The sequence below is a fragment of the Micropterus dolomieu genome, linkage group LG19, assembly GCF_021292245.1.
Source record: "Micropterus dolomieu isolate WLL.071019.BEF.003 ecotype Adirondacks linkage group LG19, ASM2129224v1, whole genome shotgun sequence".
Lineage (NCBI taxonomy): Eukaryota > Metazoa > Chordata > Actinopteri > Centrarchiformes > Centrarchidae > Micropterus > Micropterus dolomieu.
Window position 1 is genome coordinate 19,283,443 of NC_060168.1, and position 15,578 is coordinate 19,299,020.

The following is a 15,578-nucleotide window of genomic DNA, read 5'->3' on the forward strand; positions in this document are numbered from 1 at the left end:
AACAAAAAAAAATGTCCATAGTCCACATTCAACATTCAATATACAATATTATTAAGAATTGTTTATTTTGTTTATTATGATTATAGTTTGTGTTAATATGCTTTAGCAAAAGTATTGTATGCAGTCATGCCAATAAAGCAACTTGAATTGTAATTAAAAAGGAGATGACGCAACTCTTTCATTACATGGCTATGAAGGAACCGTAGCGACAGAGTAGGCTACAGCAATTAGGAGTATGGCAGAGACTTTGGCGGAAAAACCTAAGAAAAGAAAAGAGAAAAGTCCAAGAAAAGTTTCTGATGCTCCAGATAAAATAGAAACTCTGTGTTCAGAGGAAGGATTACAGTCAAACAACAGTATTGGGAACTGAGATTTATTACAAACTCAAAGGATAAAGTTGATATATTTTTTGTTTTTTCAAAATCTTACGAAAAGACCAAAACCAACAATGAGAAAGTCCATATGTCAATACTTTCTGACTTCCCTACATTGTCTGTGGCACTCTAGAACACTGGTCCCTACAGAAGATATACATCTTTAAATACAGGCTACAATTATATAGTTTTATTTTTAAAGGAAATAACATTCTTACAACAGTTGGTCACTGTAAAACGTAAACGAGAGTGCATTTAGGGACTATTTTCAGTAGTGGATTAATACACATTTGATGCTGGGGTGAGTATTATCGTCAGCAAGACAGTGTATGTAAGTTGAACTGACTCAAAATGTCACTGATTGACTGATAAGATATATTAGGCTTTCTCTATACAAGAAATACTTGATAATAGGATCAATTTATTGCTGGTTTTGGCATTTTCATGGGATTTGTTGACAGCCTTATCCTTTAAGTTCATACTCATAATTGCACTTATTATACTGTATGCTAGTGTGAGGTGGCTACTTGTGCTTGGTCATTGTTACATTTTTATCTACAAAATACTATTTTAGTAAACTTCTACATATTTTGGTTTTTGTATAAAATAGAGAGTACAAAGGCAACGCAGTTTGAGATCCCATTATTTTTAGCAACTGAGGTTCTCAGAGGCTCGCATTGAAATGAGAGAGAAATCCTTCTTGGTATCAGCCACTACTGGTTGGATCTGTCTTCAAAAAGATTAAAAAAATTAAGACTCTTAACCCAGTGTCTGGGTTTAAAGCTTATGTGAGAGATACGGCTGCAAAGTTGATTGGATTCTGCTCTTATTATTAATAGGCTGCTCCTTCTTTTCTCTCTTACTCTTCTTTTACTCCTTGTCTATCAGGGCATATATGTCAAATGCTTAGCAAATGGTATGTTTTTAATCTTGTGTATTTAAGTGCATTCATCTTTTATGTAAAGCCGCTGCTGTTTTGCTGCTGTGTGTCTTAAAACATACTCTGAATTGTAATAGTAATGGAAAGAAAATTATGTTAAATCTCATGCATACTGTATATATTTATATACATTGCCTTGAACTGTTACACATCATGCATGCATTAATGTTATATAGAGTGATATATTCAAACCCCAGAGGCATTGCTTTTACTTTACTGCCACTTAGACCATGACATTTCTCCTTTCATTTAAAATTAAACACAACACTCCACCTGCTTTGGTTTCAATGTCAGCCTTGCTTCACTGCGTTGTTGGTCATGCTGCCAAGTTTTTGTTGACAGCACAGTGTGTGAAGGTTTGTCTGTTTGTTGTAGTTAATCTTTGGTGGGGTTTTTTTTGTTTGTTTCAGTTAATTTATCGCTGCTATTTTTGTCACGCAAGTCTGGAACAAGGAAATATAAAAACGGCTGATTATTCTAATTGCTTTTTGAGGTCTAAAAGCACAGACAGAGGCAGGTTGAAAAGGCATCAATTGAGGTCCACAGTTGTTTACATTGCCGGCTTCTTACTGTATTAAGAATATGAGTTTTAGTGACGCTGCTCCAGCTGAATAATTCAGGTAAGTGTAAGATTTTTTCCAAATTAGATGCCAGACTCTGCAGCAGTATTAAACTTGAGGAGGTGAAGATTTGAAGGATTCCTTCTGAGAAACTTTCTGATTGTTTTGTTGGTCTTATGTTTGGCTTTGGCAGCAGCTGTGTGCCAAGTCATATGAAAAAAACAACTGTTTTATAAAAGCAGAAAGCATGAGATGGCTGAAACCTCTCTCTCAAAATGTTTTGGAGGGGAGATGTGAGTTTGATTTATAGCAGTGGTAAAGCAAGACATTAGAGGTTAAGGCTGCAGTTGTAATACCGATGCTTAATTTGAATAATTGAGTGAATGACTGATCATGCTTAGGAGCCCAGACTGCTTGGCATTATAACACTATCAATCACGAGTGCAATCAAAACAAATGGGTGAAGTCATCATGTCGAGCCAACATCAAATTTACGTATTTACTAAACTTCATTTAACCATACAGATCAATTTGCAATAATGGCACACTACTTTGCTTCTAGTCTATTTTGAAATCAGGTGAGATAGGACTTGTAGATTGAAGAAGGAACCTTGGAGGCTTAAAACATGATTGTTCTTTTTTTTATTTAAACCAGACACTTTTCACCTTCGGAGGAAAAACATTTCACATTTTCTTTCCCAGCATCAGTTTGTAAACTAGCTAGCTCGAGGCCAGTGGTGCCCATTACTTGCATTCAGAAATGTAAAGAATGCAAATAGCCAATTTCATTTAACTTGAGGTGGAAGTACTGGCAATTTATTCCCAAAATATTGTAAGTGCAGGCTGGAGGAAATATCAGGCTTTTCTCCATGAACACACCATTTACTTTTCACACAGGGGTTAGGACTGCCCATCTACCAACAGACTAAATGCAGTTATTCCTGTTGATAAAGCAAGCTACACATGTTGACACACACCATGCTGGTTACCTGAACAATAAGCTGCTGTCATTGGTCAGACTAGAGAATGGGCACAGAAATGAGGGCAAAACACAGATGATTGGCTAAGAAAACTCACTTCATGCACTCATTCATTTTCATTTTAATTGGCCTTTAATGCTTCTTGGTTGCATTTTCTCTTGACTTTTTTGATATTGGATAACCATCTGATCCTCCCAAGACGCACAAAGTGGCTAATTATAAATGTGGTAAGTGTGTTCGGCTTTGCTCACTGATATCTAGCAGCTGTGCTATACTTGGAGATAGTGCAAAGGAGTACTGGCTGGAAGAAAACTCTTGTTTGTCAAGAAAAAGTTACAGCATGCCACCACCTAAATAATGGCAAAATGAGATACAATATGTTGTGCTTCCCACCGCTTTCAGTCTTTATGCTAAGCTAGGCTAAAAACGTCCAGCTCCATACTTATCATACAGACATGTTATTGGTACTGATCTTCTCAATTAAAGGGGTATTATGGAGTTTCCAGTGGCCACTAGCGGTGCGGTTTTAAGATTGCTACCAGGCGTGTGCTCGTACACATGCTCGCTTGAACTTATGAGCGAGCATAAACCGAAACACAAACACTTTCATGCTTTCATTCAGAAATCCTGCAATAAATGCAGGAACACCAGCATGCAGGCTGTGGCTTTTCACTCAGACATGTTCAGGCTCTGTTACTTCAACGTTCCCGTCTCAGAGGCAGATCGACAATGGCTCCGTAACATTACTTCATTCAGCGCAGCCAGCTGCATATCGGCACAATCCTCCCGGGAAAAAGGCAGAGTGACAGTGGCTATAGACAGGCAGGGAGACAGCTTCACACAATATACCGGTCAGGTAAACCCCTACTGTAACGTTACAGTAATAGTTTTATCAGCTGCAGGTTGAACTAATCCATGCTTGTCACAGTACATTTACTGCATTTAGCCGACGTGCTACAACGTTAGCTCACCTGCTGCTTTCAATAACTATTTCTACTATCTGTGTATCTTTCACTGGAGGCTCAGCAATGTCAGCACAGCTAAATATATTGGATGATAACGAAACAGGTAGTGAGCTGGACTGAATATTATAACGAGATAGTGTCACACTTCATAACAGTTAGACCGCAGTAAGTAAATTTACTGTAGTGTTAGTGCATGGCTCTTCGTCTGGATTGCTGTCACTGTGAAGTTTCAGTATTGTATATTATGTGGGTCGTGTAAGTTTTATGGTGTTAGTGGACTGTATGTTAGCATGTTAGCTGGCCTGTTGTCGCTGTAGTACGAGAGAGGCTCGGGAGCGCACAGGGCTGAATCCGACCTGGAGTCCCCACATTGAAAACAGAATGAATAGTGGCTGATGCAAACAACAGAGAAAACAGGCGTGTGCTTCATTTCTAAGTGAGTTTTTAGCCCCTTGACAATAAGGCAATGAAAATTTGATTAATTTCATTGAAAAACTTACATATAGTCCCTTTAACCATCAGGAAGTAAATAAGCATATTTGCTAAAATGTTGGACTAACTTAACCCTTTCAAGTTTTTTAATCTCATAAAATACGTGACTGGCAGTACCAATAAATACATCAGAATGTAACAAGTGTCTAATTTTTAGTGGTGCAATAAAATAATTCTAAAACAATTAAATATTTTGCACATGCCATTTGTTTGTTCTGCTCTGCCCTTTACAGAAATTATTTGTGACAATAACTTGCATGACATATGTGTAGCCGCATATCACTATGTAACATTTAACAGTGTCTTTAGTCACAAGAACAAATGTGTGACACAAACAGTCAATGGAATATGTGTTCAAAGAGACTTAAGTGATTAAATAAATCAAATAAATTAATGAGTGAATTAACATGGCAGTTTCCCAGATGGTCAGCTATGGAAAAGGCCATGCCAATCAACAGAATATGCATCTGCGTGTGTGCTTTTGTGCATTCAAATCATTTAATAAAATATACCTATGAGCATGTTAATGTGTATTTAAATGTTTTATATGTCACTGAATGTATGTGTGTTGGGGGAGCAAGTATGTTTATTTGATGCAATTAAACCTGATTAGGAGTGCTATATCTACACAGTGTGATGTGTCTAATGGCTTCCTGTATGTGTGGATGGAGTGGATGTGCAAATAGCACACGGTGGATGATGTAGAGTATTTATCACACCACAGTGTGTGTGTAGCTAAATTGAGCTGAGCTGTCAACACTGTCTATAGGCGAGTGTGTATGTGTGTGTATACAGTGTATCTGTGAGTGTGTGTGAGTGTGAAAGAGAGAGAGGGAGAGACACAACTCACCGGCAGGGAAGTAGAGCGGGAGGTTCTGCAGATACAGCTCCTTATCCGTCGGCAAGAACACACAGAAGATGACTCTGTCCAGCTGACGCACACACATACACATGCAATGACCTTTATTACAAGCATATGCAATAAACATGAATTTATCAAAGGCAGGGAGGAACAATGTAGCAGTCTGTGACATTGTGCGGTGGTGATATCAGGAGAATGCAGCTAATGGATTAGTCCATTACTCTCCTATTAGCTCACTATTATGATCATGCTACAACACAGCACTTATTAAACTGCATGCTGGGGACAGAGAGCTGAAAAGTGTGTGTGAGCGTGAAAGAGAGAGAAGGAGAGAGAAAGAGAAATAGAGGTAGGGAGAGGAGAATTTCCTGTGTGGGTATATAAGTACTTCTATTGTTGAAGTGTTTGTATCTATGTATATGTGTATAAGGGAGAGAAAAATAACGTTAATAAAATGTTTTTATGCATGTCACCAAATGATAATCTGTGTGTGTGTGTGTGTGTGTGTGTGTGTGTGTGTGTGTCTGTGTCTGTCTGTCTTTCTGTGTGTTTGGTGTTTCTCTCATTACTGTGTGAGAAACACCAGTCAACTCAATCCAGACTTACCTCTACACACACACACACACACACACAAAGCACAGCCATAAAGAGAGTAGATTTCAAATAATCTTAAGACACTGGCTGAGTGAGTGCAGCTATTTTATAACAATAAACAATCTTTATGCTCTGTGCTTGTGTTCTGTAGATCCTGGCTCTGCAGTCTATAATATTTACATTATAATCTTTAAAACTGGACAGACCACACAACACACACCACTATATGTAACCTGATGATTAAAGTTACTGTTACTGTAGCTACATTAAAAAAATGCTTCCAGGGATATAAGCTCCACTGTGCTCTTATTTCTCAGACTCTGACAAACATTATTACCACCCTAATGTGTCTACAAAGGTTTAGGTTTTTCCGGTTTGGGTGAGGCTGTGAAATTTATGGCCAGGCTGTTTCTATCACTTTGTGCCTGGTGTGGGAGTTTAAGTCTCTTTGCTTTCAAATACAGACATTTTAGCGGCCTGCTACCCCGCAGCATGTGTTTTTCAGTCCCGGCTTGTTGCACAATTACCATCACTTGCTAGGATTTGAATGGAGGCTAAAAGAGAAGATATGGAAATGTGCAGTAAGTAACTACATCCCCTGGGCTAAGGTTCGAAATCTCTAACCTCCACACTGAGTTGCATCCACTTGTGCCATTTTACAGCCTCCCTCATTCAAATTAAAGCAAATGCTTGTGATGAGAGACGTAAAATGGCCTCCAGAAAATGGTAGCAGTGGGGAGCTCATTTTGATCCTATTGCGACAGAAACCCCGGAGATGCTAAAGCTAACAATAACATAAACCGAATGTAATGGGCTCTCTCAAAACTGCCTGTCTTGAAGGGAAACACAGACCCTGTAAATATTCCCTTCTCAAACAGAAAATCTGTCTGCAGCAAAGCATCTACAATTGACTGTTTGCTCCCCCGAACAGTGAACTTTCAATCATACCTCACAAAGTTTGGTGGATTGTGTGTTTATGCAGTGTGCTTATCCGCTACGTAAGCTGGAAACATTCGCATGTGCAGCTACAGTAATTAGCTCACTGCTTTATAGTGTTGTTAGAAATGTCTTTGTCTCTCTATGTGCTTTGAGAGAATGAAAAGGCAACAGTAACTAATGGGGACAGAGGTTATCAAACAACTGGGTAAACGTCATCTGCTGATCGAAAGCCCCAGAACAGCTAATAAATGGCCCTTGTGGGGTAGATCTCAAATGTCATACATCAGTTTCATCTAAACTTTCTGGACGACTGTGAATATAATTTATAAACTATAGCAACTATGAAACTGCCTTTGGTCTTACTTTCTTGCTGTGTTTTACGCATAAATGATTCATGTTTTGATTATTACACTTGATGCAGAGTGTTGGCACAGTGCCCCGTGTCTTGAGTATCTTACTCTGTCTATAATTTCCAATTTAATTTTCTATGTTACTGCACTCCGAGCCAGAACAAGCCTAACAAAACACACTGTAAAAAATGTTCAATGGAGGGGGTTCAATTAAGGAAGAAACCCAATTTCCTCTAGTGAGCATTCTTACTTTATATGTATGCAAATAAACTCCGTCCCGTTTGTTTACAATAAAACTTTTCTCCCCTTTAAAAAAAAAAAAAAAACACACACAGTGGAACTTTTCTGGGAACAATGTAAATAAGGGCCTCATTGATTTGGCTTTCCTTCATATAAGTCTTGCTGAATGTTGTCCTCTGATGAGACACATAATGTTTAATGTTAGTTTGTTGAGGTCGGTACGGCTGATGGCATCACTCGGCTGGTATTGCTACAGACACTCTGGAGACTCCAGCACTAACAATAACATCGTCAGCACCCTCTCTGGGAGGAGATACAGCACAGCGGTTAGAGAGAGGAAGAAAGATTGAAAAGAGGAGAGGGAGGAGACATGAGATGTAAAAGAGGAAGAGGGTAGGAGTGTTTAGGGCACGTAAACGACTGATAGGAAAGTTTCCTCTTTGTTCCCCCTTCACAACCCCTCTCCCCCTCCATCCCTCCTCTCATCTATTCCATCATTTTGCCTTTTCTGTGCTTGCTGTTCCTCTGGAGAGAAAGCGTGTGTGCGCGTATGTGTTTGTGTTAGTCGGGTTTAGTCCCGCAAGGAGCCAATTAAAACGCAGACTTGGCCAAGAGCATGAGAGCCAGAGCTTGGGTTTGTGTGTTTAAATGGTATATTTGTGTGTGTGTGTGTGTGTGTGTGTGTGTGTGTGTGTGTGTGTGTGTGTGTGTCACTGTGTGCATATATGTGTTTTCTCAATACACCCTTCTCCTCGCTCCCACCAGAAAACAAAAACAACAGCTGTGAAACGAATAATACCTAGAGGAAATGGTTGGGAAAATTTGGCAATCACACACACACACACACACACACACGCACCTTGTCATGATGGTGATCCAGATACTCCCTCACAGTTGCTAACGCCTCGTGCACAGCCTGCTCAGGTGGATATCCTGCACCATCACATACACACACACACAAAATCAAAAATATACACACAATTTGCAAGAACAGGTGCAGTGCCAGATCTGTGTGTTTGCGCTGTTTTTTTTTTCCAAGAGAGATACCTGTTCATCTTTTCATTATTAACACTCTATGTTCTGTATTTTTGCACTTCCTCTCATCCCCGACTCGCCAATTCCGGCGAGAAGCAGACACAACACACTTGTTGGTCGCGAAGAGACAGATGGAGTGAAAAACTACAGTGCTTCTTCTATAGTCATTCAGCGACCGAGACCTTTCAGTGCTGGTAAATTATCCCCGCCGCAGGAAACGCAACACAAAGGCAATAAAAATTCATCATCTGGCCAAACTGCTCAGCCCAAACAAACACATACCGTATGATTATACAGTAATTATTCCATACATCAGGAGAGAGGGTTCAACATGTGACGGTAGGAATATACATAAGGGTGCAAATTAGCGCTCAACAACACATTGTTTCCCCACAATACACACATTTTTTACATTATTCACACTGCAAGGGATGCATAATATGTCAAACTGGGCCCTTTATATAACGTTAAACAATTGTACTGCTTGATGGAAAAAATAGAAACGTATGGTTTTCCATAACTACAATTAAAGTCAAATAGTCTTGTCCATCTGATGAAAAAGCATCTTTAGAATAAATAAACTTTAAAGCCTCTGCACACCCACAGATGATTTCACTTACTTTCCTACTCTTGCCTGTGTGGGTGTGTGCAAACTGTGATTGGCACCTGCCTCACGCTTCTGTTAGCTTTTTTTCAAAAGTACATACATATATATACTACTATATACTACTAATACTTTTTAATGGAACGTAATACCATCCAGTTTAATCAACATAATGACGAAATTAATATCTTTGTGAAGTTGCAACTTGTTTATACGATAATGACTTTATCAGGAAAACGTTCAGTCAAATATTCTGCTCTTTGCAACTAAAGCAAGATTAATGTTTTGGCAACTCAAAGCACTCGGTTAATGTTAAGGAAAGATCACAGTCTTGGTCAAATATTAAAAAAAGAAACGGAAAATACAGGACCTGTTTAATTGTTTAATATTTAATCAAAACCATGATATTTTCCTCACCTCAACTGAGGCGTTTTAGTAGCCCTTACAGAACCACACAAGGGACGCAGGATGCCAACCCTGGTCTCCGGTGTCAAAGCTTTTTCTGTGTCCCCCGTCCGCCTTGACACCTAAATACGACTCCTGTGTACACAGCACTTCCTGAACTGGAGAAAAATGTTGCTAATGAACATAATCAAGGCAGCAATACCATTTGCTCCAACACTTATTTAGTATTTTTATTGCTACACTGAGTTAAGGGACCTAATTCCCCTCATGAGTGTTCCCCCCTAAACTTTAATGAGGTCTAATCAGCCAAAGTGACTGAAAACAACTTAAAGACCAGGTATTTTGTTATTTCTGAGAGAGTGGCATGACTACTGTATGTCTGTGAATTCTGCCACTAATGGTTCCCAATTTAATCAAAATGTATTCGGTTTTCAGTGCTCCACAACAAGCTCTAAGATCTGTCTGTAGCAATATTCAAAAACTACTAATGTGATTGGCTGGCAGTTCTGCTGGCAACACACCTTTTATATTTGTCAATTTTATCACATGCCAGCTTCACGCTTTAACAGCTGTTAGATAACATAAAGGACTGTAAAATACATCTTAAATTTAGACAATTTATTTCTCCTTCTTCTTTTAATAAACGCAGTATTCTTAAAAAGACGATGAGCTAAAAGCAGACAGACACTGAAAAACAGGTGCAACAGAGCAGAGGACTTGAATAGCACACTGAGTGAATCACAACTTTGGCCTTTTCCTCTGTCTAGCAACAGGGTATAAGTGTCGACAACCCTCACACCCAAACCCACCCCGGGGAGTGTTTAAGCACTATCTGTAACTCTCTCTCCTGCCAGTATGAAGGGGGATTACAGTCCATCTGACACAATCTCCGGCCTAATCTATCTTAATCTGCCGGTCTTAATCCAAGGCCTTAATCTGAGAACCACCTCTGGGCTACAGGAGATAATGTGACAAGTGGCACCGGGTGGCTCAGCACTCTGGTTAAACATGACGATTGATACTGGAAACTAGCATCTGATGAAAAACACAGACAGTGTGTTCAGCGTGGCAACACATAGATGCATCACATCAAATACACCGATATTATGTTGAACATTTTTCTCTCTCTTTCACTCAAAAAAAAAATCCCCATTTTCAGTATAAGGCCCTAAGCAAACCACAAACACAAATTTATGACAATTATGATAACTCTCACACACACATACACAAACACACACACACAACAGAAGACAACGTCATGCATGTTAAGAGGAGGAGACACACATGACACACAGACACTGACCGTAGATTCCAGTGGAGATACAAGGGAAAGCCTGCAGAGTAAAGATGACAAACAAAGTGGTTACAATCTGTTGCTGATCACATAACAGCTTGCTTTCATCTCACACTCACGCACCACACACTCCACACACACACACACACACACACACACACACACCCCAATGCACAGAAATCACACTCTGCTGGATGTCGATGGACTCTTTCTCCTGATTGTTTTTTATGGCAGTCTTTCTTCTTTATTTCACATCTATTTAAAGTGTCGATCATCCTTTATGTCAGAACTGGTGTAGAAGAACTTCCTTCCTCAGCTACAGTACTGTTAGCCCTAAGCATTATTACAATAATTATAACGGTGGATGTGGTGACGATTGATTGGTTGATTTGGTAACACCACTGGTTTCTTTTAACAACAGCTAGTGTGGTTTAACAATACAGGTCCCAGAGTTACATTCAGAATGACAAAAAAAGTAACAACTTGGGTATCTGATTACAGCGAAGCCAAGCAAAACATGGCTTGAGAAGACTTATTCAGTCACATTTACAAGACAACAGTAAATAATTGGCTTTTTTTTGCCATGCTGCGAGCAACCATAATCCACACCACAGGACAGACTTGTAAAAGGAATTGTTTACATTGACAATGTGTTGGAGGGGAGCTGTCCCCCGCAACTCTTCATCTAACAGATCACTGTGGCTATTCAAGAGTAAAAGCTGCCTGTGCTTCGGCAGTTGAATGCTTTTAAATAATAGTTGTTTTCTGCCCCAAATGTGTATTTAAAAGATTCTCTTAGGGTTTAAGAAGCCTGTTGAGTACCTTGCATCTCTCTACTCTCACTACATAATAGAGGCATAAAATGCCCCAAAATACATACTTGTATAGTCCTGACATGTCTATGGGCCAGGTTTGCGTGAGTAAAAACGTGTGCAAACTTGATTTCACCAAAAAATTAACAATTAAGCTGAATTAAGCTGCACACAGAATAATGTCTTTCAAAAGTGCAAGATAGCGCCTGTTGTTCATTTAGTACTTTTGTCTTAATGAATATGCAATTTGGGGCATTTCAATTTTATTGTGCAAAGTAATGGAAGGGTAACATACAAATACATTTATTTACTACAGGCAATGTGATCTAACAAGCATAAATGCAACTTCATGTGAGTGCAAAAGCATCTGTATACTTTTGAAAGGAAGGTGCAAACCACCAAGTGTTGTGCAGAGATGGCTGCTGTTATTGTTGACAGAAGGAGACACAGCCATAATGAAAGAAAACGTAGAGAAATTAACAATATTAGCCTATACTATATGCACTATATAGAAATACAATTATTTTATTTTATTTATTGATGAAGTATATGAATTGTTTTTTGTATTTTCCTTTGGCGTTGGCAATACTGTTGTATTAACATTCATGCCAATAAAGCAAATTTCGTTTCGACCTGACTTCTTTTCTCCGTGAGATGGAAGAATTTAGAAAGTTGCGTGGCGCTGCAGTGCATGGATCACGCGTAAAATTCATCCAGCCAGAGGGAATGAACTGTTCACAGCGCCGGTCGTAATAGCGATACAACCCATTGCATCGGTAAGGGAATGGGGCGTTGGGGTGTACAGGGCCAGGGACTGGAGATCGAGGAGCGACCGGGCACGGTGCGGACGGTCGGTGATAGTTCCCTCTGGCTGGAGGAAGTACGATCTGCTGGTATTTCCTCGCGTCTCGGTCATTCCAGCGTAGCTGTTTCTGCTGGGGTTTCCCAAAGCAGTTTTTCAGGTGTGCTGTCCCAAGTGCAATCTTAGGCAGGATGGGCAGGTACATACGATTTCCACATACTCAGGATGCACTGAATGAAACAAACCAAGGTTTCTACGCAGTGGCTGCTTTCCCTCCCGACTCTCCATGGCGGAAACCATTAAAACAAAACCCTCATTTAATTACTGCCACCTCCATTGTGTTTGCTCCTGTTGTCATCTACGGAATAATTCTTAGTAAATCACCCATAACAGATACTACAATTACACGTGCAATATTTTAGAATGCACTCGTAATTAGTACTCTTTATTCGGGATGTTAGTTAATCGGGCCCTTTATGAACAATGAAAGCACTGTTAGTTGCTTTAATTATTTTTCCAATGCAATTTGGCCGCAAAAAATATATTTTCCTAAAGCTATTTCAGCCAAAGCTAATATGTGGCTTCAGCTGTATGAGTTAGCCAAATCAGGAGGGTATCTTCCCAAGTTAGTCTTTTTAGTACCACATTATCAGTTAGATAAAAGAACATGCATGCATCGTTTCCTGTGAATCCCTTGCGACAATGTAATTTAAAACCTGCGCAGGACAGGTGAAATACACCTGTAACAATGAAAGCTACTTAACACTGAAGTGATAACTGAGTGTACATACATTAATTGGTTATTGCTGGAAAATGTCAGCCATAAATAGTTTCAAAAATGTATATATGTTAGGGGTCATAATTCTAAGTCACTCAGATCTATATCAGGCAGGTTCATGCTACACCACTGGCTCCTACACCACTAGTTGAGAAAAGCAGCAAGTAAACTTCAAAGTAAATCAAATCTGGCAGATTCTCAACCTGCTGTCAGATACTGCAGTACTGGCAGATGCCAGGATGCTCTCTGTGTCTCCAGACCTGTTCGTTTGACCAGATTGCGAACTTGGCAACTCAGGGTGAGAGCAGACATGACTCACAAAGTCCTCAAGATGAAAGGTAAACATAAAACTTAATGGGAGTAAAGTTATAACACAAATGTTAAATGGCCTAATAAAAAAACCCCACACAGCACTGTTGCCTAGTGGAAATATGGTTGTATTTAGGAGCAGGTAACTGAAACTGTATCAAGAATTAGACTTCGGTTGACACAAACTGGCATAAATATCTATTATTAACTATTAACTAGTGCCAACACCCCAAATCTGATTTTTCAGAGTCAATTAAGCCCTTTGAGGCAAAATTGACTGATAAACTGATAAATTTTAATTTTAACACATACACAGCACGTATCATTGTTTTCTTCTACTGTACCACTGACTTTATTTTCATGTTAACACCTTGTTCTGTTGTGAAACCTGCTGCCTGGTGTGTTTCATAAAACCTTACAACCCAATAATCCTACCTGCAGCTCCTGTTCCGCTCTCTCTATCAATCTCAGTTTGAATTTAGTTGATCGTGATGAGTCGTCTTCTATCTTTAGGTCTGATTTCTTTCTTAACTACAGTATCTAATCTTTTTACACACAGTCGTGACTCAGTCCTTCTCTCTTTATTGTCATCTTTCCTCTTATATGTACAAGGTACACGGTAAAAGGTAGTTTATTTGTCATTATACAACACAAGGTTGAATAACTCATTATCTCTTCCTTCCTTTTTGTTCTAGCAACCATCCACAGCTTCCATCATCCCTCCGTTCTCACCACAGAGCGTGCAGCGTTTTTGGTGGCTGTTTCCAGGCTGTTCTTGTAGCACGACCTCAAGGCCCTCTTCTCCTCCTCGCCCACTCCTCCTTGTGCAATTGGCCCCACTGTGTGGATAACATCTGCAGAGAGAGAGAGATGAGAAGATGATGCACTTCTTACCTCAATGTGACAGATATGAAAAGAGTGTAAAATAAAAGTAAAAATGTTTAATCTCCCCAATCAAATTCCTTATTTAGTCAGTGTTTATTGTGGCAGCCATGTTAAATATAGTCCCACAAAATTAATAAAAGACATAAATCATATACATTTAGCCCTACTGTTGACATAAAAGTCTATATATGTTTTTAGACTTGAACTGACAAGAAGGCATCAATGTACCATCTCTAGCATGTTTTAAATCCCATAAGCTCTGAAGTTACATCACCTCCCTCCTTACAAACAATGATTGTGCCATCATGGAGGTCAGTGGGCTTTATGAGAGTTTTAAAAAAAAAAAATCACTGTTCATATTAATTACAAATAGAGCATTAGTTTAATTTCACTGTGAAACTGGGGTCTTGGCTACAACAAATAACTTTTGGTTTGGTAGGCTCATAATTAGCTGCTGAGGCCACACAGCTGGTGGATGCCTGGAGAGCAACAGTGGACCCATAATAAAAATAATAAAAAATAAAACCTGCCTACATCAAGATAAGAGCTGGCTTGATAGGACAAGGGCAGCTGGGACAATGCCTCTGTCATTTTATGATAAGTAACTCCCAGCTACAGGTGTGCCAGTCCTGTTCCCCACAGGCCAGGCTCTTGGGTTGTGAGCATGTTAGGTGAAAGGTAGGCCGTGTTTTTCACATTTCACACAGTAATGTTTTGCCCGATGACGGACTGAATTAGCATTTTGTTTTGACATCATTATTCATGTTCATTTGAATAGCTGAAAACATTGTTGTGTGGGCAGCCATTTGAAGGTCTGAGACCAGAGATACAGATGACATGCGCTCAGCTTTCAGTAAACTGCTCTCTCTCTTATCTCCCATATACAGTATATTAATAGCATTTAATGTTTTAGCTTAACAGCACACCTGGGACGCTATAAAGCCACTGCTGTCCCTGGTTTAAATGCTGCACGCAGATCATTGTTAAATATATAACTGAGCAGGAAACCCTGGGACGCCTATATAAAATGTTGGGGATGTTTGTCATTAATTATGAAGTCAATAGTTTGGAAAAGTAAATTTGTATCCACACTGAGAAATCTGCTGGTGTGTTTGGTGTCACTAGCCAATTAGTTGGCAAGGTAGCTGCCCAAACATTATTATAAGCTGCCACTGTAGCAAAGGGCTGAAGACCTATGGCTGCCAGAGGATGTATCATGTCAACAAAGTTCTCTCTACTTGCTGAGTTTAAATGATTCTCACATAAATCTTTTACTAAGACGGTTAAGTACGACACACTTTTTATCCAATTGAAAAATTTGCTAAGCACTTTAATACATAATATATTTTCTTTGTCTG

The 15,578-nt window shown here is 39.4% G+C and overlaps 1 protein-coding gene across 1 annotated transcript in view; it reads right to left on the reverse strand.

The window, feature by feature from the left end:
* macrod1 (mono-ADP ribosylhydrolase 1) overlaps positions 1 to 15,578 on the reverse strand; it is a 58,563-nt gene that overhangs the window by 5,501 nt on the left and 37,484 nt on the right. The window contains exons 3-6 of the mRNA XM_046031628.1: positions 14,068 to 14,189; positions 10,644 to 10,674; positions 8,156 to 8,229; positions 5,162 to 5,243 (exon numbers count right to left, since the gene is read on the reverse strand). Coding sequence (XP_045887584.1) covers positions 5,162 to 5,243; positions 8,156 to 8,229; positions 10,644 to 10,674; positions 14,068 to 14,189 — 309 coding nt within the window. The remainder of the gene's footprint in view (positions 1 to 5,161; positions 5,244 to 8,155; positions 8,230 to 10,643; positions 10,675 to 14,067; positions 14,190 to 15,578) is intronic.